Genomic DNA, 26,155 nt, shown 5'->3' on the forward strand with positions numbered 1-26,155 from the left:
AATGTAATAATAATTAAATATCACAAACTATAACTTGTGCTGTGGTTTTTTATGCTCTTATTTTTTTATATGTTTAAATTTATGTTTAAGCATGAAAACGAAAATGCTGATGAAAAGTGCAGAAAGAAATTGCATTTGAAAAAGAGCGGATGGAATCGACCGGAAATGACTGATTTTAGGCGCATATAGCGGAACACGTGCAGCGAGTTTTCAATGCGCGATTAATTCTTTAGGAGAAATTTTTCCTTTTATTGGCTCCTGCACACAGAACGTGGCAACGCTTGCCGCGTGGCGGAAGTTGACGCGATAGCCAATCAACGTCTCGCTTGCTCGGAAGTAAAGTCGGTTCTAGATTAATTGCAAGCCGATCGCAAGTTTGTTGCGACAGTTAATATGAAGCATTGATTTCAAAATGCAAGCTTCAGATTGGCTGTCGCAACAACCTTGCGATCGGCTTGCAACTAATGTAAAACCGGCTTTAGAGATCGCTCAAAATTGGCGCCAGACAGGTATCGATATCTCGAGATGGCGCTGTGGGGCTCGAGAGGAACTACTTCGTCGGAAGTTGGGCGATGATGGTTGCGCGGCCGAGGGTATATAAACGCGCGTAGGAAGTCGCGCGACGCTATTCTGCCTTAGTAAGAGTAGAGTTGTGTTCACGTGTGGTTGTGTGCGTTTCCTTTTTCCCCGAAATAGGCCACACAACCGTCCATTCCGTGAAACTAACTCTCCTAGAAAAAACCCAAAAAAAGTAAAAAATTTCTGTAAAAAAACGTATACAAAAAAATCGCAAAACCGTAGGCGAAAAACCGTCGTAACCTCGGGTAACAGCGTGGTAATAAAAAAAAAAAAAAAAAAAAGAAAGGAAGAGAAGTGAGTACGAGCCAGATAGTGCGTGAAACCGTCGAAGTCATCAGAGAGAAAATAGACGGAAGATTCAACATCTAACCCAACAGGCACGCGAAAAAAAATACCCATCCAGACACGTACGAGGCAGAAGCGGAAGAGATTTTAAGAGGAAAGCGTGTGTGCGAGAAACCTTGCGAGCGACGAGGTCACGAGCCAGGTTCTTTGGTGGTAGATAAGCCATATTGCGAGATAGGGCGAAAGCGAAATTGTCGCGCATATAAAAAGAAAAACATCATTTGTGTCTCTCATCTTCGGACGTGATACCGATACTCTGCAACCATCACCGTCGCCGCTGTCGCCATGAATCCTGGTGCGCCCAACTACCCCATGGCCTCGCTCTATGTAGGCGACTTACACACCGACATCACCGAGGCGATGCTGTTCGAGAAGTTCTCGTCGGCTGGACCCGTGCTGTCGATCCGTGTATGCCGCGACATGATCACCCGCCGCTCGCTCGGCTACGCATATGTCAATTTCCAGCAACCGGCTGATGGTGAGTTATCATTGCCATCGTTGTCGTAATCGTTATTTTAGAATAGCGCTGTTCCCGTGATGATGATGGATATGGAAATGCTGATGGAAATGTTAGAGTAGTGGTCAACGTGGTGACGCAACGTGGGTTCACTAGAATGGCCGCCTGCGTGCCACACACGTGCCTCGCTAATGTGCCCACCATTGTGCCCACCATGTTGGATCCACGTCCTCACTCCACCGTTAATGGTAGTTAACGGTTAAATGGAATTATCATGAGAGGGGGAAAGATATTTTCTTTTTCTCCCTTTTATCTATTTTTATCAGTACAGTATTTACTTTAATCCCAGTTTAATTTACTTTGCATCTTTTTCCATTTCTAAGAATTGGAGAACAAAGTAAGTTAACCCCTTCAGATCCGATTTTAAAGCAATCGTGTTAAAAAAATTTTTTTTTTTTCATTCAAGGGCACTTTGATGATTAATTCATACTGAAAAATTAATTTTTTTTTTATTTGGACTGTTTTTTAAACATACGTTATTATCTGGCCTTAGATGATGTTGACAACTAAATAATTTCAATGGACGATGTCTTCAAATTTGATGTACACAGTGTATTGTACACAGGGTTTGAAGGAGTTAAACTGAGATTAAAATTAACTACATTGATAGAAACTTAGAAATGAAAATCCCAATGTAAACCAATACATGTAAAACTTGTATACATTAATACTAATAAAAAAATAACAAACATTTCGACCACAATTTAGTCATCTTCAATGTAAAATCAAAAATTTAATAAAATATTTAGATCTCATTGATCAGTATTGATCAACAAATTTGCTTACTTTTGTAATTTGTACCTTATTTTATAAAATACACCATTAATCTCTTGAAGATCCATAAAAATAAAAAGTTTGGTTGGCAAAAGTGAAAAAGAAAATTTCAGTGCAGTCTAGTAAAGCGATAAAGAACAGATCTATAAAGTTGAATGATCCTTTTTTTCTCTACCTAACTTTTATCTGTTTTAGCTGAGGTTGATATTTCAACGTTACAAAAATAAAAGATTCCAAATTTTTTTCAAATTTTTGTGTAAATTTTCTCCATTCACACACACGCACAACACACACACACATACACACACAGATTTGAAATAGGTCAACGCATGATGCTCTTAATTCTAATTTAACCTTTTCCTACCTGAATCCAGTTCGTGGAAACAAATTCTTGTGCCACATGCATGTCATTCATGTTTTCCTTACTTTACATGAAAGAAAATTGCTCTGTAAAATAATGGCGAATTTGATTGAACACACTCAGTGCACATTTATACACATTAAAGCTGTCTTACATCAATTGATGTAAAAATGTGTATTTAATATTAATATAGAAACGGAATGAACAGCAAAATTGTTCCATATTTTATATTTTTTAAATTTCTTCTTTTGTATTTTCTTCAAGATTCACATCATAAGTACGTGTCGTTTTAAAAGCAGAAAAATTACAATAAAATATAGCTATAGTTACAAATCTAGAAACGAAAAATAAGCATGAAAAGTTCTTTTTTTTTCCTTATAAAATAGTTTTCCAGAGTTCCTTTATTCGTTTAACCTTGAATCTGAAAAATGGAGATTTTATTCTTTTGTGATACTCGTCTGTGCCTTGTATAAATCTTTTGTAAATATAAATTTACAAAAGAATCTGTATCTTTTATTTGTCATATAATTTTACAAGCGTCTTTTACAAGACATGATAGCATTCACAAATTATGCAATAGCATTTTTTGTGAACGTGATCACTTGCAAATTAATCGATAATAATTTAAAAATAATGAATGATATGTATATAAAATTAACGATAAAAGATAATTTACTTTTGCTCCAACTGTAAATTATCTTTTTTTTTTATCGAGTCAAGAGGTTGTTATAGATATTTTTCTTATCAATTCATGGAATAGCTTATAAATTTTTATCGCGCAAATATGTTTTTTGATACAAGAGAACTTTCTTTGTCTCTTTCTCTTTCAGTCATCAAGAAAATCATGATCTCTATGTAATTGTTTCTCAACAATTGCTTACTGTAATACACTTCAATGAATTAGTCAGTTTAGAATCATTCTTGTACGTATCAGTGCAAGTGATGTGGAATAAAAACATTCTTTCACTATTAACAGATCTAATTTTATAATTTTTAATTAAAAATTTTATCCATTTTAAGTTTTTTGCAAATACATCTTCAGTTTATAAACTCTAGGCAATGGCAATTATATGCATATGTGTATTTATTTGATGATAAGAAATCTGCATTCGATAAAAAAATGCGATAACATCTTTATTTAAAACCGTACTTGACTTTTACAAGAATGACACGTTTGCATAAATACATTTGTGGACATTTATGTTTCAGCTGAACGCGCCCTTGATACCATGAACTTTGACATGATAAAAGGGCGGCCTATTCGGATCATGTGGTCTCAACGCGATCCCTCCCTACGCAAGTCGGGCGTCGGAAATGTATTTATTAAGAATCTAGACAAAAACATAGACAATAAAGCGATGTATGATACATTTTCCGCGTTCGGTAATATATTGAGTTGCAAGGTTGCGCAAGATGAATCAGGTGCGTCAAAAGGTTATGGCTTTGTACATTTTGAAACGGAGGAAGCGGCTAACAAATCTATCGACAAAGTCAATGGAATGTTGCTAAATGGCAAGAAGGTAAAGTGACGATCTTTATCTCTATAGATTAAGACAAGTCATCGTTTGATTCATTGATTTGTTGAGACGGGTTACTTCTGTTTCTTAACATAAGAACAATCTTGTGGGTTATGCTCATAGGTGTACGTTGGCAAATTCATCCCGCGCAAGGAACGCGAGAAAGAGTTGGGTGAGAAAGCCAAACTATTCACGAACGTCTACGTGAAAAACTTCGGCGAAGATATGACCGAGGACAAGCTGAAGGATATGTTCGAGAAGTACGGGACCATTACAAGCCACAAAGTGATGAGCAAGGACGATGGCAAATCACGTGGCTTCGGATTTGTCGCGTTTGAGGACCCGGACGCTGCCGAGCAGGCAGTGCTCGAATTGAATGGCAAGGAGATTGCCGAGGGCAAGTGCATGTACGTCGGGCGGGCTCAGAAGAAAGCCGAACGTCAACAGGAACTTAAACGGAAGTTCGAGCAATTGAAAATTGAACGGCTAAATCGATACCAAGGCGTGAATTTATACGTAAAAAATCTGGACGATACGATCGATGACGAGCGTCTGCGTAAAGAATTTACGCCGTTCGGCACGATCACCTCTGCGAAGGTGATGATGGAAGAAGGGCGTAGTAAAGGTTTTGGCTTTGTATGCTTCTCGCAGCCGGAGGAAGCTACCAAGGCAGTTACCGAGATGAATGGACGCATCGTAGGTTCTAAACCTCTCTATGTCGCTCTGGCGCAACGCAAAGAAGATCGTAAGGCACATCTTGCCTCTCAGTACATGCAGCGTATGGCGAACGTTCGCATGCAGCAGATGGGTCAGATATTCCAACCTAGTAACGCCGGCAGTTATTTTGTGCCTACGCTGCCACAGCCGCAGCGATTCTACGGACCCGCTCAGATGGCGCAGATCCGTGCGACTCCGCGCTGGCCGGCGCAACCGAATCAAGTACGACCGAACACGCAGACTGGTACCTCCGGGTTCGCGTCTATGCAAGCTGCACCGTTCCGAGCGGCGCCGCGCGCTCCTGCCGCACAGGCTGGCGCTTTGCGCAACAGCATGTCCGCCAGACCTATCACAGGTGATTACTATGAGCATTATGATTTAGGCGTTACAGAATTTTTGCGATAATACTGAAATCTTTTTATTGTTACTATTTATTATTTATTTTATGAATTTTGTTTTAAATAAAATATTAATCCTATAAGAATTGGAAACGTTTCAAGTTACTTTCGAATTTTTAAAGATATTTTGAAAATATCTTGAATGGCTTGAACGTTAAAAAAATTTTGGCGACATATATATCTGAACTAATTTTCAGAGTGCCTTTTAAAAATATAATTATTAGTTGTTGATTATATTTCTATGTGTGTATTGAAAAATAGAATTAAAAGTAGATTTTAAAGAAAAGATACATTTTTAACTCTTGGCGAGAATTAATTAAAAAAAAAATATAATTATTGACTGTATTTATTATTCATGTTTGTATCGAAAATAGACGATTTTAAAATTTTATATATATATAAAGAAAAAGAAAAATACATTTTTAATGTATTTTTTTAATACAATCTAACTTAAATAATTTTTTATCGAGAAGATTACATTATGAATCTATCAGATTTCCTTTATAATTACTTCGACATCCATTAAATTACAAAATTTTATTTATTACTTAATTTAAATAACTAGCTTCAAATAAATGGAAAACAAGCAGTGACAAATCTTAGAAATCTACATTATATTTACTTTTGAAAAATACCTATGAAATGAAATGCATAGAGAAATGTATTGATTAACATTTTTCACAAATACGGTTTTAGGTTATTCTGAGATCTGTTAATCATGTATTTGTTTTCTCCGTGTTTTCTCTCATAATCTAAATCAAAAATTAAATCTAACAGCATTATTCAAATTGGAAAAACGTTAAATTCTCTCGAAGATAGGTATATTAAATATGTATATACATATGATATTTTGTTTTTATACATCTTTATATGTATGTATGAAGATATATATAAACATAGATTATGTAGAAATAGATGTATCATATTGCGATAATAATTGACCTCCACACAAGAATTTCAAAACATTCGAGAATCGTAACGTTTAAAATTTTCAAGATTGCAAGCATTTTCAAGACATTGCCCAAAGTAATCGGAGACTTTCATTAACTGTCAGTATTGCAGAAACGATCTCTTAGATCTAAATTCACAGAAAGGTAGTTCAAGAATTGAATAGTTAACTTCTCGAAGGAAAAATGTGGAAAGAAGAAAGTGAAGCGTGTATGTGGAAATGTTAATTAAACTGTTTAATATTACTTAAAGTGTTGTAGTGTTGTGAAAAACTATCAATTTCATGTACGTAACGATATATCTATGTGATGATATTGGCTATGTTCAGCAGAAAAAGCAGTTTTGCAATTGTTGTAAGATTCTTTAATATGATTGTCTCTTGCTCTTAGTTGTCATAGATGTAAATAAATATACAAACCAGTTAAAAAATTTTACAATTGCAAAACTACTCTTAACTTGATTGTAAAATTTATTTTTCACATCGGATAACAATTGATTATTTTATGGTAAATTTTTCTTCATGCATTGTCTTATTATGAGAAAAGTCATAAACTTTTCTTAGAAAAAAAAAACTATATATTGAAACTATATATTACGATATATGCGTTCAACATGATCTTCAGTATTAATCTTACAACTAAATGAATAACTTTATTATCGAAAGAATATAATCACAACATTATTACACTAATTATAATATTATGTATTTATCATTATTACTACATTTATATCTATTAATGAGAAAATTATTATAATTTACAAATTCTGTCTCAGGTCAACAAGCAGTTGGTGGCGCCAACATGCAGAGCCGTACTATGGCCGGTCCCGCAGTCGGTGTCTCGCCCGGTCAGAGTCGTCCGTCGAATTACAAGTACACTGCAAATATGCGCAACCCGCCACAAACGGCCATGGCTATACCTGCACCTAGTGGTCCTTCTGTGCAGCAAGCGGTTCACATCCAGGGCCAAGAACCGCTCACCGCGTCTATGCTAGCTGCGGCACCGCCGCAAGAGCAAAAGCAAATGTTAGGGGAACGGTTATTCCCTCTGATTCAATGCATGTATCCACAATTGACCGGTAAGATTACCGGTATGTTGTTGGAAATCGATAACAGTGAACTGCTCCACATGCTGGAGCACAGCGAGTCTCTGAAGGCCAAGGTCGAGGAGGCCGTGGCCGTATTACAAGCCCATCAAGCTAAGCAAGCGGTCGCGCCGAAAAAAGAATAAGCGTCACATCGAGAATTTTTATTTACAATTCGTGAGGATAAATTTTAATTGTTTTGAATTTGATTGGAATACAGTGTTATCCCTTCATTTATTTTTATTTTTCTGAATTAACGCAATTTAAGTATGTAATGGATTTATTTTCAAGGACGTAACCGGCACATCGGAACGATTGTCGCTCGGAAAGATATAGAAATATATGCTCTTTTCACGATGTAAAATTTTAGGAAAAGAAACCTATTCGTATTCGGCGTATCGCCAGATACTTGCTTAGAATCAGTGGGAATAACCGTTTGCCTAGCGTTTGTTTATCGAGAAGGGCGAAGTGTGAAAAGATTTCCAATCCTAAAATTTTATGATAAATAAATTTTTTTCTTTCGAGATATACATATGATCAACGTTCAGTAGACGTGACAATTGAATGATTTTTTTTTAAGTTAATTGAATTTGATCTGTTAATTAGATCTGTTAGTATATAACTGCAGACAATTGTTGCCTAACGCTGTCTACAATTGTTACATCTGCTGAATGTATTTTTATATTTTTCCCATCTCTTATATTTCCTATTTGAAACGAATGAAATCGTCTGAATCGAAAAAATTGTTAGATAAAATATTTACGTAGTGGATTAAGCAGACAGAGGCCTTATTCTCGAAGAATAGGGAGTTTTTGCAATAATGTGAATCCAGATACGCTGAAGTCACGTTATCCTTTTTTAAGTAGTTATTAAAAAGAAGATAATCTGACCTTAACATTCACCATATTTGGATAAAGATATTGCAAAAACTCTCTAATATCGCATATGAAAATACTGTCGTATACGTTACGCATATTATAGATTTTCGTATAAGATGTAGATTCAATAAAATGTACTTCCAGATATATATATTTTTTTACAGTGTACAACTAATATATCTTATCTATGTATAAAAGATATTAGTTGTACTGTAAATATAGATATAATACGCTTGTCAAGACACACTACCGCGAGTAACTCCTGACATGAATTGAATAAATGTGCTTTGATCACTCGTTCGTCACAGTTTATCGGAAAATAGATAAGGGTTACTGATCACGTTACATTCATAGAATTCATTGCAGCTGTAAAATAACACTTGGGAGATAAGAAGGCAGATACCGTTTTTAGCTTTGAAGTTTGATCTTTACGGTATTGACGTATTTTATTGCATTAATAATAAGTTTGGAGATTACTGTATGAATAAGTTAAATAACTAAAGCGTCAAATACTAAAAGCTAAATCTTGATGTCTTATTATAATGTAATATTTTTATGTAAATTTTTAAATACATTTTTCAGTTGTATAAACTTCGTATTGATTACTATCAAACAGTTTATATAGTTGAAAGATATATTTAAAAATACATACATAAAAATATTGTAAAGTAACAAGATCTAGCTTCGACCATATTTCAAGCTTCTTATTTGATTTATATTGTCACTTTTGCCCCTCGTTTACCTAAACTTCAATAATAAGTAAATAAATAAATAAATTGTCTTAATTATGTCCATTAATTTCTGTCAATGTAGATTAATTTCAATTTCAGTTTAACATATTTTGTATACTTTTCTTGTTCTTAAGAGTAAAAAATGTTAACGAGTAAGTTAAAAACCGAGATTAAAATTTAATTAATCGTTTGTATAATGTGTTAAATTAAATGATTCTGATTAATCGTATGATTTTTGCGAGATTCCATTTTTTGAAAGTTCGATTGTTATGGAAAAATACCTTTAGAAAATCAACCATCAGTCTTTTATTTCACAGAAAGAAAGAAATTAAGACTTTGATTGCTTCATTTTCTTATTAATTTATTATTTGTTATGCACAACTCTGTGCTTTCATTCTGATGGCAAGATTAAGTTTAATCTTGGTTTAACTTACTTTATTTAATTTTTAGTAAGAATTATGCCATTATTTTAATGCAAGTTTAATTTTAAAATTTTGGTTCAGCTAACTCTATCTTTTTCTAAGAATTAGAAAAAAATGGAGAATAAATTGAACCGAGATTAAAGTTAATCTGTATTGGAATTAAGCCTCTCTTAAAAGGAGAGAAAATAGAATAACATCTTGCACTTAACTTCAAAGATATTTATTTTAACAGAATTTAGATATACAAATAAAAAATAATAAATTTAATGCATTTGATAGCCCCTCCCCAATATTCTTTCATCCGAAATTTCTCTTCACGAGTTGGACAGAGAAACAAAATTCACTTCATATCCTATTTATTTCTACAGCTGACTTTATGCGCAGCACGTAGTGATCAAAAATGCTATTATGGATTAAGAATTTTTCGTGAGATGACATATTTCCAATTAATTCTCGAAAATTTGAATCATGCTTTGAATTATGACATTTTGCTGCTGCAACGTGCTGCGCGTGAAAAATCAGCTAGCTTTAAATATTTTTTACTTTGATTTATCGAAGATTGGATCAATCATGCAAGCGTTTATTGTCGAGCGCAAATTCTGAAAAAATTCTCGTTGGAAAAGGGCGGGAAACCGGAGAAACACGTATCCAATTTTCGCTTCTATTTCGAAGGGTCGTGACCGCGCGGGAGATGCATTCCTCGTTCTTTTTTTTTTTTAATTACCTTTTCATATTTCCGGGAAGGTAGGCACGTGATTGGCGGACGCGTCACGACCCACTTCAATGAGTGTAACGAGCGAATCGGCTGTTGTGGTTGTTGCTGACCGTTGGCGCGGGAGAACTGAGAGTGAGCAAGCGAGCGAGATCGAAGCGAAAGAGTGAAAATGAAAGAGATATATAGCATATAGACATTGTAGACACGAATGCGCGCCTCATGAAATGTCGACAATTACGCCAGTCCGACCAGTCGTATTTGGCACATCCTCCCCGCGGGAGGTTCATTTGATCGTGAAACCATCGAGAAACGAGCATCAATAACATCGGGAAAAATCGTGTTCGGTCAGGTTCCAACCTGCCTCAGGTTTATCTCCAACGAACGCTACAGAGAACGGTTGACGGTAATCGAGATAACCCGAGTTCGTCGTCGTCGTCCAGCAGGTCCAGCATACGACAGCGGTGGTGTCGGCGGCGGCGACGACGGGGACGGGGAACGAAATCTCAGTGTTCTAAAGAGAGAAGGTATATACTTTAATCGCTCTCTCTCCCCTCCCCTCCCCCGCGCTAATGACCCCGTTCTAATAGTCGCCTGGTTCCTCATGGTATCGTGGCCGACTTGCCGTTGCGGGGTAAACGATACCGTTTCACTCGTCCCAATCTTGATTTCCGCGAATCACCGCCGATCGCGACATATGGCAGTACGTGAGACGTGGAGACGTCTCTACTCGTCTAAGAGGTCGTATTTGTTTACTTGCTGTCGATTCGATCGCGTCTCTGTGCCGAACCACCATTCATTCAAGCGAGTTTCGTATTTTGATGGTGCACGAAACGTCGTAGAGTGCAGTTCGTTGAGTTTGTTTTTAACTGCGCGTTTCTGCTGACTTTCAGATTGCGACTTTCAGACATTGAGCTAAAAGTAGGTGAAGGGTACTTGCCGGTGATTTAATTGGATGTTAAATGTCTGGCGTGTTTCGTAGACAATAGAAGGTAATATTGACAAATGATAAATAATTAGGGAAGGTGAGGTGCGTAAAGAACAATCTTGAGAGTGATTTGATGGAATGATGCTAATTATTCAGAAATAGAGTACTACAGAAATAGAAAACCACAAGAGAATAAATAGAATACTATTTGTTCTCTTGTGATTTTCCTTCCATCTTCCTTTTATCTATAAAGAGAAAATAGTTGTAAAGAGTTTTTTAAGAAGGAATAATATAGAAATGACATAAATGATATATGAATTACATTATGTAGAATAAGCATTTTGGTTATTATTGTTTTTACTAAGTATTGCTTTTTTTGTCATGTTATGCAATTATTATAAGACATATAAGTAAAATATGTATAAAATTAAAATATCTTAATGACAGCTAATTACATATATTAGGAATGCATACATGAAAAAAATATGTTATCAACATTACTTTAATTGATGCATTTTTTTTATCTTATTAGTTTACTAATAATAACTAAATGATTTCTGTGAATAATTCCTACCGGTTATTTTCATTAGATTTTTATTATAAGTTTTATTTACATTTATGTTTTACTTTATTTTGAAAAATATGTATTGACAAAGATTAACTGTAATTGCTTATTGATATATCCAAATATTGTAAAATCCAAATTTAACTAAGTCCACAATTTTGTTTTAAAAGGCCATAAGCCGTAAAGCCTTAAAAAATTGATCACTTACAGTTAAATATGAAAATAATCGAGTTAATTTTTTACGGCTTGACGACTTAGGGCCTCTTAAAGTTATGAGCCTATGAGACAAAATGTATCTTATAAACTTTCTACAATAAGTCATTGCTTAAGCTTAATGGGCTTTCTACAAAAAGTCATTACCTAAGTTTTAAGTCTTAAACCGTAAAAAATTGACCACTATGAACACTGTATCCTTTTGTCTTTATTTATGCTATTGTATATTTGTTTGTTACTTGGATTCTTGTTGCACATTTTTCTGGAATTTTATTTTTTGTTGCCTCTAGAAATTTTTTGAGAATATTATACAGAGATTTGTACGTTTAATGTATAATTTAATTATATACCTTAACGTTTATTAAAATCTGTTGTAGATCATCAGTCGGAATAACAGATATAACGTCTACCTGTGATCTCTCTTTTATGAGAGAGAATCACAATGGACCAAGACGAAGTAATAAAGAAATTGCGATCATGTCTGATATCCTGCAAGGGTGGCATCAAACTAGAGAATTTAAGGAGTAAATATTATCAATTTTTACTGCGTAGTATTTGTAAACATAGTTATTTGAGTTTTGATATAATCTGCTAATATTTCTATATTCCACTTATTTGTTATTAATCGATGTAGTAATTCTTGATTTTTACTTTGTAGCGGACTATCGTATGATAACAGGAGAACTATTACCTTTTAAACAACTCGGATATTCCTCTGTCGAGGCTTTCGTACGCAATGTACCAGATGTTACAGTGACCAAAAAAAATGGAGAACTGTTTGTGGAAGCATTACCTTCGAAAACATCCGCGCATCTTACGAAATTAGTTTCGCGACAGAAAAATGCGAAGAGAAAAATACGACCACAACCAAAAAAAGTAATTTATTAATACTTCATATTTCCTGGAAAGTAACGTGTCACGCACACGTTATACATATATCATCTTATAGTATATGTTTGTTTATTACTTTACTTGCCTTAATGTTGAAACTCAAACAATTCAATTTGTATATTTGCTGTGATTAATTATAGAATCTTTTTCAGTGGACTCCACCCCGACATGTGAAAGGTTTTTCGTCTAGTTCTAGAAGTTTTTCTGGTTCTAGAAATAATAATCTGAACAGTGGTTTTTACTCCTCTAAAAATAATTATATTTCTTCTTCAAATTCCTTTACTAGATCAACACCCGACAAGAGTAACTCGTATACAGATTTTACTAGGTATTTATAATATCCAAACTTAATCTAAGAGTTGTTTATTAAAGTAAAAAGAATCTATAATAAGTACCGATAAGTAGTGATTTAAGTTTATTTTTATTTAAGCACTTGATATGCCTTTGATATATGTTCCTGATTTAATTACAAATTTTTTAACTTTTAAATGATTTAATTACAAGTATCAATTTAAAAGATTAATCAATTGAAAATATTTAATATATATCGCATAAGATGTAAACAATTTTATATATTTGTTATATAATAATCTTTTAGACCTGTACCTCTTATGGAAACTATAGTACAGTGTCCGTATCCGCTCAATAACACGAAATCAAGTTTCACACCGACTACACCACCACCAAGTATATGTAATTCTCCAATATCCACTTTTCCCAAAGTGAGTGCAAGTTTAAATTACGAAAGTTTGAAGTAATTTTTAACTGTTGATAAATCTGCGTCATTATATCACGCTAATACTTCTAGAGACTGACAGATAAAGTGACAATTCCAAGTTTAGCGACTGTAAACCAAAGCGATAATTGTAAAACTATTGAAGATGTAAGATTCAAAGTATTAAATGACAATACAGCTTCGTCTGTGATAAATCAAAAACCAAAGACTGTAGAATCGAAATCTTCAAAACTAAGCGACAGGCTCAAAATTACTCCTCCTGAAACACCTTTACCATCAATCAGTAACTACAACAATGGTTATACATCTATGTCTACTCCATCCATTTTTAATGTTCCACAGGTAAGAAGAATATTATGATTTATGTGCTAAGACATTGCTGTATGAAATATAATTTAAAAATGAAATATGTATTATTTACAATATTTCAATATGAATAGTTTTCTAAAATAGTTTTTTTTTCTTTAAATTAATTTTGTATTTATGTTTTATCACTTGCAATTTTGAAGGATGAAGAGGTAAGAGAATAAAACGAAAAACAATTTTTCCAAATTCTGGCCTTGATTAAACTATACGCGCACTATATTTGCAAATTTTTTTCGTGAAAGTTTATTACTTTTAAGATGCCTTTTCATGCTGATGTTCAATGCTTATTTTTTGCGTCAAAATAGGTCACAAATCAAGGCTACGGTTCACTTAGGCCCGGTTGCACCAACGTTACTTTGATTTTAAGCGAAACTTAAAACTCTCTATCTCGTTTTAAAACTGACAGGAACAAAGAGAGTTTTAAGCCTCGCTGAAAATTAAAGTAACGTGGTGCACCCGGGCCTTAATGCTACGAAACTTTGAAACATTTATTTTAAGTATTTGATACTTGATATTCAATTTTTATCACGTGATATTTTTAATATGAAAAGGCACCTTCCCAGGTTGCACCGCCATTGAAGGCTCTTGATTCTCGGAAAGAGTTGGAAGTTCGTGCCAACATGTTAAACTTACCACCACCAATTTATAAAATGTATTCAAAGAAAGAGAAACATTCTGTTAAAGTCACCATTTATGCCAGCGTGAAAGTAAATATATCAATTGTATATATTTAAATATATATTATTGAAAGATATAGTTTCTACATTGATCAATGAACAATAAAAATAATCAAAGTCAGATAAGGCTAATGAGAGTCATGCGCTGTTATAGGTGCGAAGAGATATTTATTTCGTTTTTGTCGAATGAAGATAACTATGAACATCTGAGGATTATCTACTTTGCCTATCTCTTAGCACCTATAACAGCGCATGACTCTCATTAGCCTTATCTGAACCTTCATTATTTTTATTGCTTAATATTGAAAGTCCTTATTTATATTTATATTTATTTATTTAATTAATTGTGTTTATTGATCGATGAATCTCAGGTTGGTTCGCATACATTCCACACATATCCGGAGGACGCAGCAACTGAAGAGGAAGCCGAGAAAATTGCAGCACGTTTAGCTCTGGGACACCTTGCTAAGGAATCGACGAGCTCCGAAGTGACGACTGCCGATGCAGAATTAATTAAAAAACGCATTTTAAAAATTATAACCACGCATCATAGTGGAGTCTTCATGCATCTATTACCCGAATATTACAATGAACAATATGGGGAGACTCTGCCCCATAATTGGCAAACAATTATTGAAAAATGCGTGGATATAAATCAAGAGAAAGGTGTTGGGGATTCTACGATACTTTGTCTAACTTCACCGACTTTGAAAGTAATACAAATGTGCATTATATATTATAATTGTTTCCAGAAGATCGAAATAAGCATATTTTTTTTTATTTAGCGATTGGACAGTAATTCCGTATTGAAGAATATTCCTGAGAATATTCTTTTGACTAACAAGAAAATACAATTGAATCCGATTGGACCCGCCACGCCCAGTATATTGCCAGTACCTGAAGCACATATTTGGCAAGTATGTGTTACTTACGTTGTAAACACTGTTGAAATTTGGGTTCGCCTAGGCGATGACAATGTAAGTATCCGAATGTATCGTTTATCCATTCTTTTTTTTTTCACGGGCTAACACTCTTGTTTCGTAGAACGAATTTGTTGATATGACAAATGAAATGACAAGTTATTATGATAAATTAAATAAACCTACCTCGTCTGTGGCATGCGTACCCGGCGATTTCTATGCCGTACTCGAGGAAAATTATTGGCATCGAGTTGAGTGCACAGATTATGACAATGAAACCGGAATCGCCACGGTATTCTTTATCGATCAGGGATACGTGGAGCAATATAAATCTGACGTTCTGCATCCTTTGGACAAGAAATTCAACACTCTTCCATTTCAAGTAACTATTTGATTTTCATTTCTATCATTGTAGATTGACTTTAATCTAGATTCAACTTATACTCCATCTTTTTCTAATTCTAGAAATTAGAAAAAAGTGACAAGTAAATTGAACCGAGATTAAAATTAATCTACATTGCAAACGGGTATGTACTTTACTGTATTAATCTGATGTGATCTCATGTATGTTTCTACTTTATATAGGCTATAAGAATAGGTCTTCAAGGATTAAAGGAGTTCCGCGATTGCGCTCAGATGGTAACGGAGATCGAAAATTATCTTTTAGTCGATCAATTGTTTTATGTGAAAGTACATGGCATGGATAGTGATGAATATGGTTCATACGTAACGGTAACTTTTTATGACACGAGCAAAGGAGACGAAGATATTGATGTGAACCAAATACTAATTGACAAAATTTTGGAGGTCATGGCTGTTACATTCAAAATGCGTGTAATTGTCTTTTGATTTATTATTATGATTTTCTATTATTGAAATTCTTTTTCATTTTCTTACGTACATCGATTGTTTTTCACAGGTGGGACAATTAATCGAATTAAATGTCACGCATATAGACGAATACGGTAAAGTTTATACGCAATTAAACTCGTTTACCAAAAATATATTGAGCAATGAAAATATGTTTCAATTTGCTACAAACAATATAAAGGTGAATGCGATTAACTTTACAAAAACATACCTTGCGGAATGGAATTCGCAATGGTATAGGGCAAGAGTGACTGACATTCCTGCCGAGCAAGAAGTAATGGTATTTCTGATTGATGTTGGTAAAATTGTTTTGATACCGAGAGCAAATCTATTTCACATAGACAAAACATCAAAGACTCTGCAGTGCATCCCTCCGCAAGTATGAGAAAATTGTTTTTTTTATCGACATTGAATATTTCTTTAATTTTTTGTGAAGATAAACTGATATTTATATATCGTGTGTAAAAAAATCAGGCAATGCAAATCTTTCTGCACAATATTGATCAGTCAATGTACAACAAGAGATTTGTGGCAAAATTCCAAGAATTAGTTTCGGACACAGATATGCTTGTAGCGAGGGTCATTAGGATCAGCAATTCTGGAGTTCCAGTGGTAGAGATTTTTAAAAGAGTTGGACCGAGTAACATGTTGGCTTCGATAAATACATCATTGATTTATGCCGGCGAACTATCGAAGTAAATATTTGGCAATTCTTTTACGAGCTATACTATCCCTATATGCATGCTCTATGTCTTTATATTTTATTTTCGTTTCATTTTTGCTATATATTTATGTATATATATTTATTTATATAACTCTGTATTTTCATAATTGTGTACTAGCTTTATAAATTTTATTAAACGAGTTTCTATGTATATATAGAATCAAGGAAGATAGCAATAATAATAACAAGTCCAAGAAACGATTGGATCGCAAAAGTACTCGCGCTCCCGAGATCGTCGGCAAATTGAATCCACCTGTAATTTCAGACATCGGTCAGTATTTTGACGTCCACGTAACATTAGTTGCGCATCCAGGACATTTTATCGTGCAACCGTTGAACAATGTTAGCCAGTTAAGAGTACGTAAAAATTAATAGGAATTTTTTAAGTGTACATTAAATATGTTCAATTAATGAATTAAATATATTCTGGACCTTCTTATTTCCAGGAAATGATGATAGACTTACGAAAGTACTACGATGCAAACAATAATCCGCCTTTGGAGTCTGTCAATGAAGGCAAACTCTATGCAGGAAAACTCCAAGATGATTGGTACAGGTATGCAACACATTACTTCGCAATATAAAAAAGAATATAATAATAACAACGTTATATTTATTTTAGAGTATATGTTACTGACATTATCAGCGATAATGATGTATCAGTATATCTCTGTGACTACGGCGACGTGACGATAATATCTATCAGCAATTTGCAGCCGTTGATGAGTAAATTTTTGAAATTACCATATCAGGCAGTAAAGGCTAAACTCGTTGGTAAAAAAAAGGCTTCTTTTACACTATAAATGCAATTTAAACTCTTATATCACTTACAAGGAATTCTAACAATGACTTTTAATATTGATTAGGAATAGAGCCTTTAAATGTTGACTGGACGGTGACCGACTGCGTCAAATTTAAGGATTTAGTGCTTGATAAGGATTTCGTCTCTGTAATCGTGGAGTCGGTATTTGACAGTCTCTCGCCAGTCAATGGTACTATGTTGGGTTTAAAACTGATTGACACTAGCACCGAAAAAGACATATACATTGATGAGTTATTAGTAGAAGAAAAGCGTGCCAAATACATCGAAGAAGTTGAAGGTCTTCCTTCTTAATTGATTATATCAGTCAACAGCTAGAAATATCTATTTTTTCTTTATGAGTATATATTGTTATCCTATGACGCCGTGATAATGGACTGTTTATATATGCACGAACTTGTCATGAAAGAACGACGCAAGGAATGTTTCTAACAAGGAAATTCATGGAAATATTTTCCCTTCCGATTTTGATGAGCTTTGATTATGTTGTGTTTTAAACAAAAATAAGGGACTTTTTTTTTTTATAAAGACCCAATCACATGTTCAGGGAGTGAAATACTCTTTTGAAGAAAATCTATTTTTTTTTCGAAGCGTTGAAATTATAAATAGAAAAATATGTTCTGAAGAAAAGTTTAATGGTTTGAAAAATACTTTATAATAGTTAAAAAAAATTTATTTAATATCAATTTAAATATCAATTTTAGTCTTTTAAAAATTATGTATTATAATCATTAAGTATTTTTAGAACTTCAACTTTTATTTCAAACTTTTTTTCTATCTCTTATAATTCGCTTCGAAGTAACCAATTTTTTTCAAAAGAGCGTTGCACTCTAAAAGTGCGCCTTTTCAATTGGATATAAAAAAAATGTGTCCTATATTTTTGTCTGGAAAACAACATTCATCAAAATCGGAGGGAAACACTTCCATGAGTTACCTGTAAAGTTTTATTTTTTTCCGTCACGGTTACGCATTGATACGCACATAATCGTTACAAAAATAACAATGATTATTTTAAGTTTTAATAAAATTTGTCAATTTTGTTATTTGGAAATTTTCTTTTTTCTCTAAGTATCAAAATATGAGCAAAAGAGAACACACATATAAATAGAATTTTTCGAGGAAATTACTCGTTTTCATATAAAAGCTTGTATACAATTTATACGCGCATGTTATAATAGGTTTTTTTAACGTTTACTGTTATGAATTAAATTTTTGTTATTACACATGAACAGATATGTAATTGTAAACCGTTGAACTTATAACAAAGTGCAGTTTATTTACAAAGAAGTTTTATTATAATTTTGTTGAATTTCTTGAAGATATTAATTTTAATGTCGAATATTCTTTAACAACGTTATATTGTATCCCCTTTAATTTTTTGTCGTTTAACTTTGCAAAGTTAATTCATGATATATATTAAACGAAACAGTATGATTGTCTAATGACAAAAGATTGGCTGTGTATAATATATTAACTAAGTAACAGCATTCCATATCTATAAATAAAGAAATTACATCTATACATGTATAATTTCTATATATGTATATTTATATATAAAGTATGTACACATACATACACAAACACACACACACACACACGTACACATATGTTGAAGATTACACGATTAATCGCTTTTGATACGTGATTTGATCTGGATTGTATTACATTTTTTGCCATATTGTAAGTGTGTCATTAGAAATTCTCACAAGATTTATTTGTAATGAATATATTTTTATTTTTCTATTCTGCAACTAAAGTTATAGTATATAAAATAAAGTTTATGTATAATTTTTTCCACATGCATTATATTTTTTTACACGTAAATAAAATATCAAATTAATAATATTATAAAATTATATAAAATACGATGAAGATAGAACACTCATTATGTTAACGAGACCAAACATAAGAAAATTGAGTTTAAAAGAAGACTGGTGTAAAAAATAATATCACTTATGCTCGCTCATTCTCTATGAGGAATGTAACATTACTAATCCGTGAATTATCGCTCCCAATCGTTTGGATGGAAGCTTTCTCCTCAGCTGTAACAGCACCTTCAACGTTTTTATTGAAGTTCGACATTTCCACGATATAAGTACCAGCGCTGTCTGGGGAACTTATATGCAATGACGTATCTGTTTTTTTTAACGCAACTGCCGAATTGCGAAAATCAGATGAATGATCCAAACTCTTGGATACAGTTGTGAAGCTAGACTGCGTATTGTTACCATCATGGGACCTTGTGGAGTTCACGGCATCGTCGAGTATATCTCGTTGCAAATCGATGTTAGACGCGTTGTTAGTCCAAGAACCACAACGCTCGTTCGCACTGGAACTCTGTTTGGCAACATCTTCAAACATTGAATTCCCGAATAATATTGAGTCGATCTTTTCAATAATATTATGTAGTCGATCCCAGCTCTTCTTCCTCCAATTTCGCTCCATTTCTCTCGAGTAGTGCGGCATTGTCCACAGTCGTCCATAATCATTATTTTCGATTTGTATTATCGTATGATCGGCTGTTAAATGATGAGGCAAAGGGGGCATTTCCTTTCTCCCTGCTACGTTAGGTTTACTCTGTCGAGAGCAGCTCAAGGCATTCAAGATCACTTCATTACCTCGACTTTGTGACGCATCTTCCATAAAATGTAATCCAACGTCGTTCCCACTGGCATCTTTATTGTATCTCAGAACATTTACTGACGTGGGATTGCCGAATATTGAGTATGCCAAAACGTGATCGTAGGGATGGTAATCCACACAGGTAACAATTATCTTAGCCGAATTACGTTCATCATTCGTGTACTTGGCTACGAGTTTACCTGTCTCCAAATTCCAGATATTCAATACGGAATCCTCGCTACCGCATATAACAAATCCACCGCAGGGAGAAATACAGGCTTTCAATTGTATTCTATAAGTAAGAAAGAAAAGAGGCTCACACATAATAGATCGAATTAACAAAAAAGTTTAATTAAAAAATGAACGAATACAACAAGCAGTAGTGATTTGGAAAATCTATTGAGAAGCAAAGCTAGGCGTAGCATAAAAGAGGTTGATAAAAAATGGAGAAAAAAGTGTGAAGTGGACCTATAAATTTAAAAAAGGATGTGAAAGATATAATAAGAAAGAAAATTAACATGCTAAAAAATATATTGAGAAAAAGTTAAGAAAAATAGAAGAAAGAAGGCAATATAAGAAAGGGAAAGAATTTAATATTATTAAACATTGTCTTCCTATATCATATAGGATATATAAAGAAAGTTAATTGCAATGTTTGAGAATGCGAATGTTAAAAATGCATAAAAAATATTTGTCTAACGTGCCTTTGATTATTCAGCCGTTTATATTTTTGTAATACTACGCCGGTCGCGAGATCCAGCATTCGCAAGCCATTATCTCTCGAATGTACGAGGAGTCTAGATTCCAGGGGATGCAGAACGATCGTGTTGATAACGACACCCTCGATCTCGCGAATTTTTATCTTCCTCAAGATGCATCCTGTTCTCTTAGATGGTACCTTACTGTCTATGCGGATTGTCCAAAGAATTATCAATCCTACGCTGTCGGCGGTAATCAAATTACCGTTTTTTTGAAAGACCATCGAATTGACGAAACCCTCGTGGCCTTCCAATTCCTGGTTCAATTCTCGCTTCCTTGATCTCCTGTCGTTCACCCAGATGCGAACCACTCGATCGTAACATCCTGTCGCCACGATCGTCGCATTGCCGGGCCCGTACTTGGCGCAATAGACATACGAAGGATGTGGTAGCATCTACAATAAATTTGTTTTGTGTACGTTTATATTAAACACAAATTTTCCTTTAACAATACATTTTAAAGACGATCTGCCGCAAATCGTGTTATGTTTCAAACAATTTTATTCAATCTAATAATTTAAATTTTTTTAATTGTATATAAGATACTTATTAGAAAAAAAATTAACGCGAATATGTTTAAACGCATTTATTGTCAATAAAATGCACAGTTTTAAATATTTAGAAAATTAAAAGAAACTTATAATTAAAAATTAATATCGTTAATCTTAATTAATGACCTCGATGTGCTGCACGATTTGATTGCGAACGTCCCAGATACGTGCCGTTTGATCCGTTGATGCCGACAACAGGCAATGATCGTCGCTGGACCAATTTAGAGAGTACACGAAAGCCTTGTGACCGAGAAATCGAACATGGATCTTGCCGGTTTCGACCTGAAATCGAAATAATGATAAACACAATTGATAACACAATTTGAACATAAATAAAAACAACTGAATTTTACGATCTTATTGCTTCAGAAAAATTTAATTATCTTTTTCATTCTTTCATTCTCCTCTCCTTTAGTCGCGGTATTTGTTTGCGATATCTGCGATATTGACGCACCTCGTAAACGACAATTGGATAATAGTACTCCTCGGAATGGACGCAAGCCAGATACTTGCCGTCGTTGCTGAAGGCGACGTAGAAGCAGCCTCTTTCGCTCACTTCCGTCTCGAACATCTTCTCATTCGGAATTTTGCAAGATTGAGCCGCTAATCGCGCCCATTTAGGAAGACCTATCGACTCCGACGTACATTTTGAAAGATCCCGCAAGTCATTTTGTGATTCATCAAGGAGATCGTTTATTGGCAGCTTTTGATAAAGCACTGACTCAAGTTTTGGTGGTGGGATTGATGTCACCGTTACCAGGAGACTGCTGGGATACTTGTCTCTATTGTTCGACTGCCACCAAGTATAAACCTGTACGCAAAACAAAAGCAATAAAAGTTTGTTCAACATGACATTGTTGCGAAAATTTTACGTAAATCACCCCAAAAAGGTCTTAAAGCTTCTAGTCCTTCGCTATAGCGAATATATATATATATATATATATATATATATATATATATATATATATATAACGTTAGTTTTACGAAAAAGTGAAAGTATCGCATTCTGAAAATAAAAAGTTATACGATCTTTCTTTTTTTGTGATAAATTACGTTCATTGTTCACTACATCTAACAATAGAATTCAATGTAATATCTATGCCAAAAATTTTCATCTGGGTTTTTTTAAAGAACCCAAATAATAGAGTGACGTTAAAAGACGACATGATACTCGTTATGGTCTGCAAACTATTCTATAGTCTATTTATCCTAAAAAATTTTCTTAAAATTTTTATGCGAATTGAAAAAACTTTAGAAAGTGATAAATTAAAGTGGAACACATAGACAGTTTTTTTAGGAAATGTATAGAAAGTGTAAAAATTGGCAATGCCAATTCTTAACAAATATCAAAGAAATAAAGAAAATACTAAAGAAATTTGCTCGAATAACAAAATCGGTGAATACCTCGCACTTTTGTCTGCCGTATTTTTTAAAGCTCCGTCTAGGTTTGTAAAGTTGCAATCGCACTTTTTTATCTGTATGAAGAATGCTATTAGTTCCTACGGGCTTAAGAAATGCCCAGGCGATTTTGTTCCAACATCCCTCGCTACCTGAATTGTCAAACGTGAATTATTAGATTTTTAGCAAGCAAAAACTCAATGCAATTCTAAACAAAATTATAAGATTTCCTAAATATTGCAACAAATATTATATATTAATAACATTTACAATCGAATAATTTATTTAACTTATTTCTAGCTCTCAATATCAACAAATCTCTGTTCTTGAGAATTTAATTGTTGATTATTTAATTGTTATCGTACTTTCAAAAGCGTGTAATTTATATGTTAATCACTTGACGTAAATAAAATAATTAATTTAGAAAAAAAACGAAAAAATAAACTCTTTTATGTAAAATTGCATTAAAAAAAGACAAAAATAATTAATCCTCACGTATTCTCATTATCATTTTTTTAACAAACTAGCTAGCTAATATATTTATAAGATTTGAGTAGAAATTTACCAATTTTGTCATAACTGATGCTCGCGTCGGCGAAGCTCAGGAGCTCTATAATTTCGAAGAGAATCACCACTTGTTCGCCATCCTCGCGTCTCATGATCGCGTCGAAATTGTGTTCAAAGATGAGCTCTTCTTCCCAGACTGGTATCATCGACTTGTTCTTCTTGAAGTCAAACTTACCGGTGATCATCGGTTGAATATACGTACCGCCGCTCTCTGTGCTCTTCAGATATGAACCCGTGTGAGCCTCCACGATATGAACTCTGACCATCGGTCGCCTTACGCTCATGTAATCGGCTTCCAGCACATCCGCTCGGTGAATCGTTACGGAAATAAATTTCACCTCTTCCTTCTCCTTCGTCTCCTTTTCCTGTTTACGTTTCTTTTTTCTCTTTCTTCTCACCCTTGTATCTGTCTCTGTCATCGAATTAGCATCCCTCGCGGATGAGCTGAGGAGTACGTCTTCACCGGAAGGTTCCTTCTTCTTGAGCAACGATCGTTCTCTCCTCCTGGATCGATCGCGCGTCGTTTCCGGTTTGGACTTCCGGCTGCTCGAGACTCGTTCCTCGGAAGCGATCGAGCTCGATCGAACATCAGTGATCCTCTCCAGACTCGCTGACGAATCGAATTCCCCAACGCTATTCCTTCGACTTTCCGAAAATCTCGCTTTCGAAGAACGATCGTCGCTTTCCACCGCGAGACGTTCGCTCACCGATTCCTGTCGATGCCTCCTCGAAGAGCCGCTGGACGTAATCCCAGCGACGTCCACGTCCTCGACGTTCGAGCGATCGCTCAATCTCCTCATTTCAATCTTGGTGCTCTCTCGATTATGATCAGTCTCGATCCGGAGCACTTCGTCCTCGTTATCGGACACGAACGCCGGATTGTCGAAGAGGATGGCGTCACTCCGCCGTAACTTGGTTCGCGGTGCCGGTACCGGCGTTTTACGTGAGTCTTCGATCAACGGGGATGCGTCGTCGCTCGTCTCGGGTAATCGGATCACCCCGGCGTCCTTGGACCAGCGTTTCCTCGGTGGTCTTTTCGAATCTACTTCCGTTTCGTTCGCCACAGTATTCCATTGCTTCCTGCGCCGCGGTTTCTCCTCGAGAGACTCATTTCTCTTTCTCGGAGCCTCGAATTCCTCTATCAGATCCAACGACTCCACCATCAAATCATCATGTTTGGGAAGATCCTTCGAGGAACTCCTGCGATCAGAGGAACGATTCCGAGGTCTTTCGCTCGCTCGCGAAGAAATTTTGGAACTTTGGGAAGATCGTTCGGAAGATCGTTTAGTCTCCTTATCGATTGTAGTATCATTTTCATTGTTTTGTTGTTGTCGTTGGCTTGAACTTTCACCCGCGTGGTGAACGTCCACGACGACATTCATCGTCTTCGGCGACATCGCGTTCTCCGTCGATTCATCGAAGAAAGAGGAAACGTTGCGCGATCTCCTTAATCTCCTACCTCTCGTAGACTCCGCGGACGTGGCCATCTCTGCGACTTCAGGTTTCTTGAGGCTGCAACTGACGCTCACTGTTAATAGAAAGAAGGTCGTCTACGAGAGAATATCGCGTGTGCTCCACTTGTGCGAGCCGATCGATCACTCATGAAACTTGCGAATACACTCAACCGTGATATCATCGCAGCCCTGAAGAAAATAATTCTGTCCTCGTTGTAATCTTCATTAATATTCACGTACATATGTAGACTTAATTTACTCGCGATGTATAAATTCTACTTAGCTACGTTCACCAGGTGAGGAGAACCGTGTTACTAACTGACGGCACACCAGGTGTGGGAGTGATTACGTTCAGCAGTTGCATGGATCGATCGATACGGGAACGACGGCGGCGACCACGAACTCAGTCCTTTATACATTTTCTCAATTTTTGTGCGAATTAATCCTACGTTTCAATCTACAAAATGTACTTGTACGATAAAATGGGATGAAATAAAAAATAATTTTTTCCACGAGCTCCTTAATACACACTTCTCTCGATAAATTACTTTCATTTAGTTTCTCCTTGTAATATACGCTCCATAATCGAATTCATTAGCATCTTATTCCACTAAATTTCTATGATTTATAATTGCAAGCCGAGTTACTGATTTTTACTTCTTATCTTTCTGATTCAAAACTCGCCTTTCGACCCCCGATCTAAATTAATTGTGGACAATCACAGGCTGAAAAACTGTATTCTTTTATAGATTCAAATTTGTTTCTTTACATCAGTGATGCACAATTTGCGACCCACCTGTGAAGTGTTTGCGAATTGCCGATTCATAGTCACAAATATAAAATCTGTACATTTTCTATTTTATAGCAGTCCGAAAGATTCGACCTGTTTCTGAACATGGACCTTTAAAAATAGTCTTTAAAAAGCGTGTCACTAGCGTGCATAATAGCTTTGCAAACTGTCTCTATATATTTTACCTACTTTCTCCACTCAAAATAAAAGATATATTCGCAACTTACTTATAAAAGAAGTCGGGAAAATAAATCGCAACAAAGAAAACAATAGATCCAAATTAAAAGTGATATATGTGACACCTAACAGTTCCTTTAATGGTA

General features: G+C 34.8%; 3 protein-coding genes and 1 long non-coding RNA gene across 6 annotated transcripts; 3 read left to right on the forward strand and 1 right to left on the reverse strand.

Moving 5' to 3' along the window:
• Positions 1-593: 593 nt before the first annotated feature.
• Positions 594-7,769, forward strand: LOC105150277 (polyadenylate-binding protein 4-like). Its single transcript, XM_011063242.2, has 4 exons — positions 594-1,402; positions 3,786-4,096; positions 4,217-5,165; positions 6,931-7,769. Exons 1-4 carry the CDS (start codon positions 1,210-1,212, stop codon positions 7,383-7,385), a joined length of 1,908 nt encoding a protein of 635 aa, XP_011061544.1. The 5' UTR covers positions 594-1,209; the 3' UTR covers positions 7,386-7,769.
• On the forward strand, positions 1,409-2,294 carry LOC147910285 (uncharacterized). Its single transcript, XR_015544371.1, has 2 exons — positions 1,409-1,778; positions 1,935-2,294. It is a non-coding gene; the product is annotated as an uncharacterized LOC147910285 (long non-coding RNA).
• A 149-nt stretch (positions 7,770-7,918) lies between the features above and the next one.
• Positions 7,919-19,489, forward strand: tapas (tudor domain-containing protein 7 tapas). Of its 3 annotated transcripts, none has more exons than XM_011063283.2 (18): positions 7,919-10,509; positions 10,876-10,974; positions 12,066-12,212; positions 12,347-12,564; positions 12,732-12,907; positions 13,178-13,301; positions 13,388-13,657; positions 14,245-14,388; positions 14,730-15,071; positions 15,144-15,335; positions 15,403-15,660; positions 15,864-16,112; positions 16,198-16,527; positions 16,623-16,843; positions 17,031-17,229; positions 17,319-17,428; positions 17,495-17,646; positions 17,739-19,489. In XM_011063283.2, exons 3-18 carry the CDS (start codon positions 12,131-12,133, stop codon positions 17,984-17,986), a joined length of 3,315 nt encoding a protein of 1,104 aa, XP_011061585.1. In that variant the 5' UTR covers positions 7,919-10,509; positions 10,876-10,974; positions 12,066-12,130; the 3' UTR covers positions 17,987-19,489. The 3 variants fall into 3 exon arrangements, with proteins under 3 accessions (XP_011061585.1, XP_087260026.1, XP_087260025.1); XM_087403899.1 differs by lacking the exon at positions 7,919-10,509 and adding an exon at positions 10,517-10,723; XM_087403900.1 differs by lacking the exon at positions 10,876-10,974.
• On the reverse strand, positions 19,402-25,408 carry LOC105150270 (uncharacterized). The gene is made up of 6 exons (XM_011063230.2): positions 23,587-25,408; positions 23,028-23,173; positions 22,078-22,434; positions 21,750-21,905; positions 21,019-21,467; positions 19,402-20,606 (listed from the first exon to the last, which is right to left on the reverse strand). Exons 1-6 carry the CDS (start codon positions 25,073-25,075, stop codon positions 19,646-19,648), a joined length of 3,558 nt encoding a protein of 1,185 aa, XP_011061532.1. The 5' UTR covers positions 25,076-25,408; the 3' UTR covers positions 19,402-19,645.
• Positions 25,409-26,155: the final 747 nt, after the last annotated feature.

Source organism: Acromyrmex echinatior, chromosome 3 (assembly GCF_024713525.1).
Source record: "Acromyrmex echinatior isolate Ae372 chromosome 3, ASM2471352v2, whole genome shotgun sequence".
NCBI lineage: Eukaryota > Metazoa > Arthropoda > Insecta > Hymenoptera > Formicidae > Acromyrmex > Acromyrmex echinatior.

What these genes read in the sequence shown, in the direction of transcription:
- tapas (XM_011063283.2), top strand. Translation starts at nt 12,131, where the DNA reads ATGGACCAAGACGAAGTAATAAAGAAATTGCGATCATGTCTGATATCC. An exon ending in CAATATCCACTTTTCCCAAA is followed by an intron (nt 13,302 to 13,387) that starts GTGAGTGCAAGT and finishes TAATACTTCTAG; the next exon opens with AGACTGACAGATAAAGTGAC. An exon ending in AGTAAAGGCTAAACTCGTTG is followed by an intron (nt 17,647 to 17,738) that starts GTAAAAAAAAGG and finishes AATATTGATTAG; the next exon opens with GAATAGAGCCTTTAAATGTT.
- LOC105150277 (XM_011063242.2), top strand. Translation starts at nt 1,210, where the DNA reads ATGAATCCTGGTGCGCCCAACTACCCCATGGCCTCGCTCTATGTAGGC. An exon ending in TTTCCAGCAACCGGCTGATG is followed by an intron (nt 1,403 to 3,785) that starts GTGAGTTATCAT and finishes TTTATGTTTCAG; the next exon opens with CTGAACGCGCCCTTGATACC. An exon ending in GTCCGCCAGACCTATCACAG is followed by an intron (nt 5,166 to 6,930) that starts GTGATTACTATG and finishes ATTCTGTCTCAG; the next exon opens with GTCAACAAGCAGTTGGTGGC.
- LOC105150270 (XM_011063230.2), bottom strand. Translation starts at nt 25,075, where the DNA reads ATGGCCACGTCCGCGGAGTCTACGAGAGGTAGGAGATTAAGGAGATCG. An exon ending in ACGGCAGACAAAAGTGCGAG is followed by an intron (nt 22,435 to 23,027) that starts GTATTCACCGAT and finishes TTTTGCGTACAG; the next exon opens with GTTTATACTTGGTGGCAGTC. An exon ending in ATCCAATTGTCGTTTACGAG is followed by an intron (nt 21,906 to 22,077) that starts GTGCGTCAATAT and finishes TTTCGATTTCAG; the next exon opens with GTCGAAACCGGCAAGATCCA.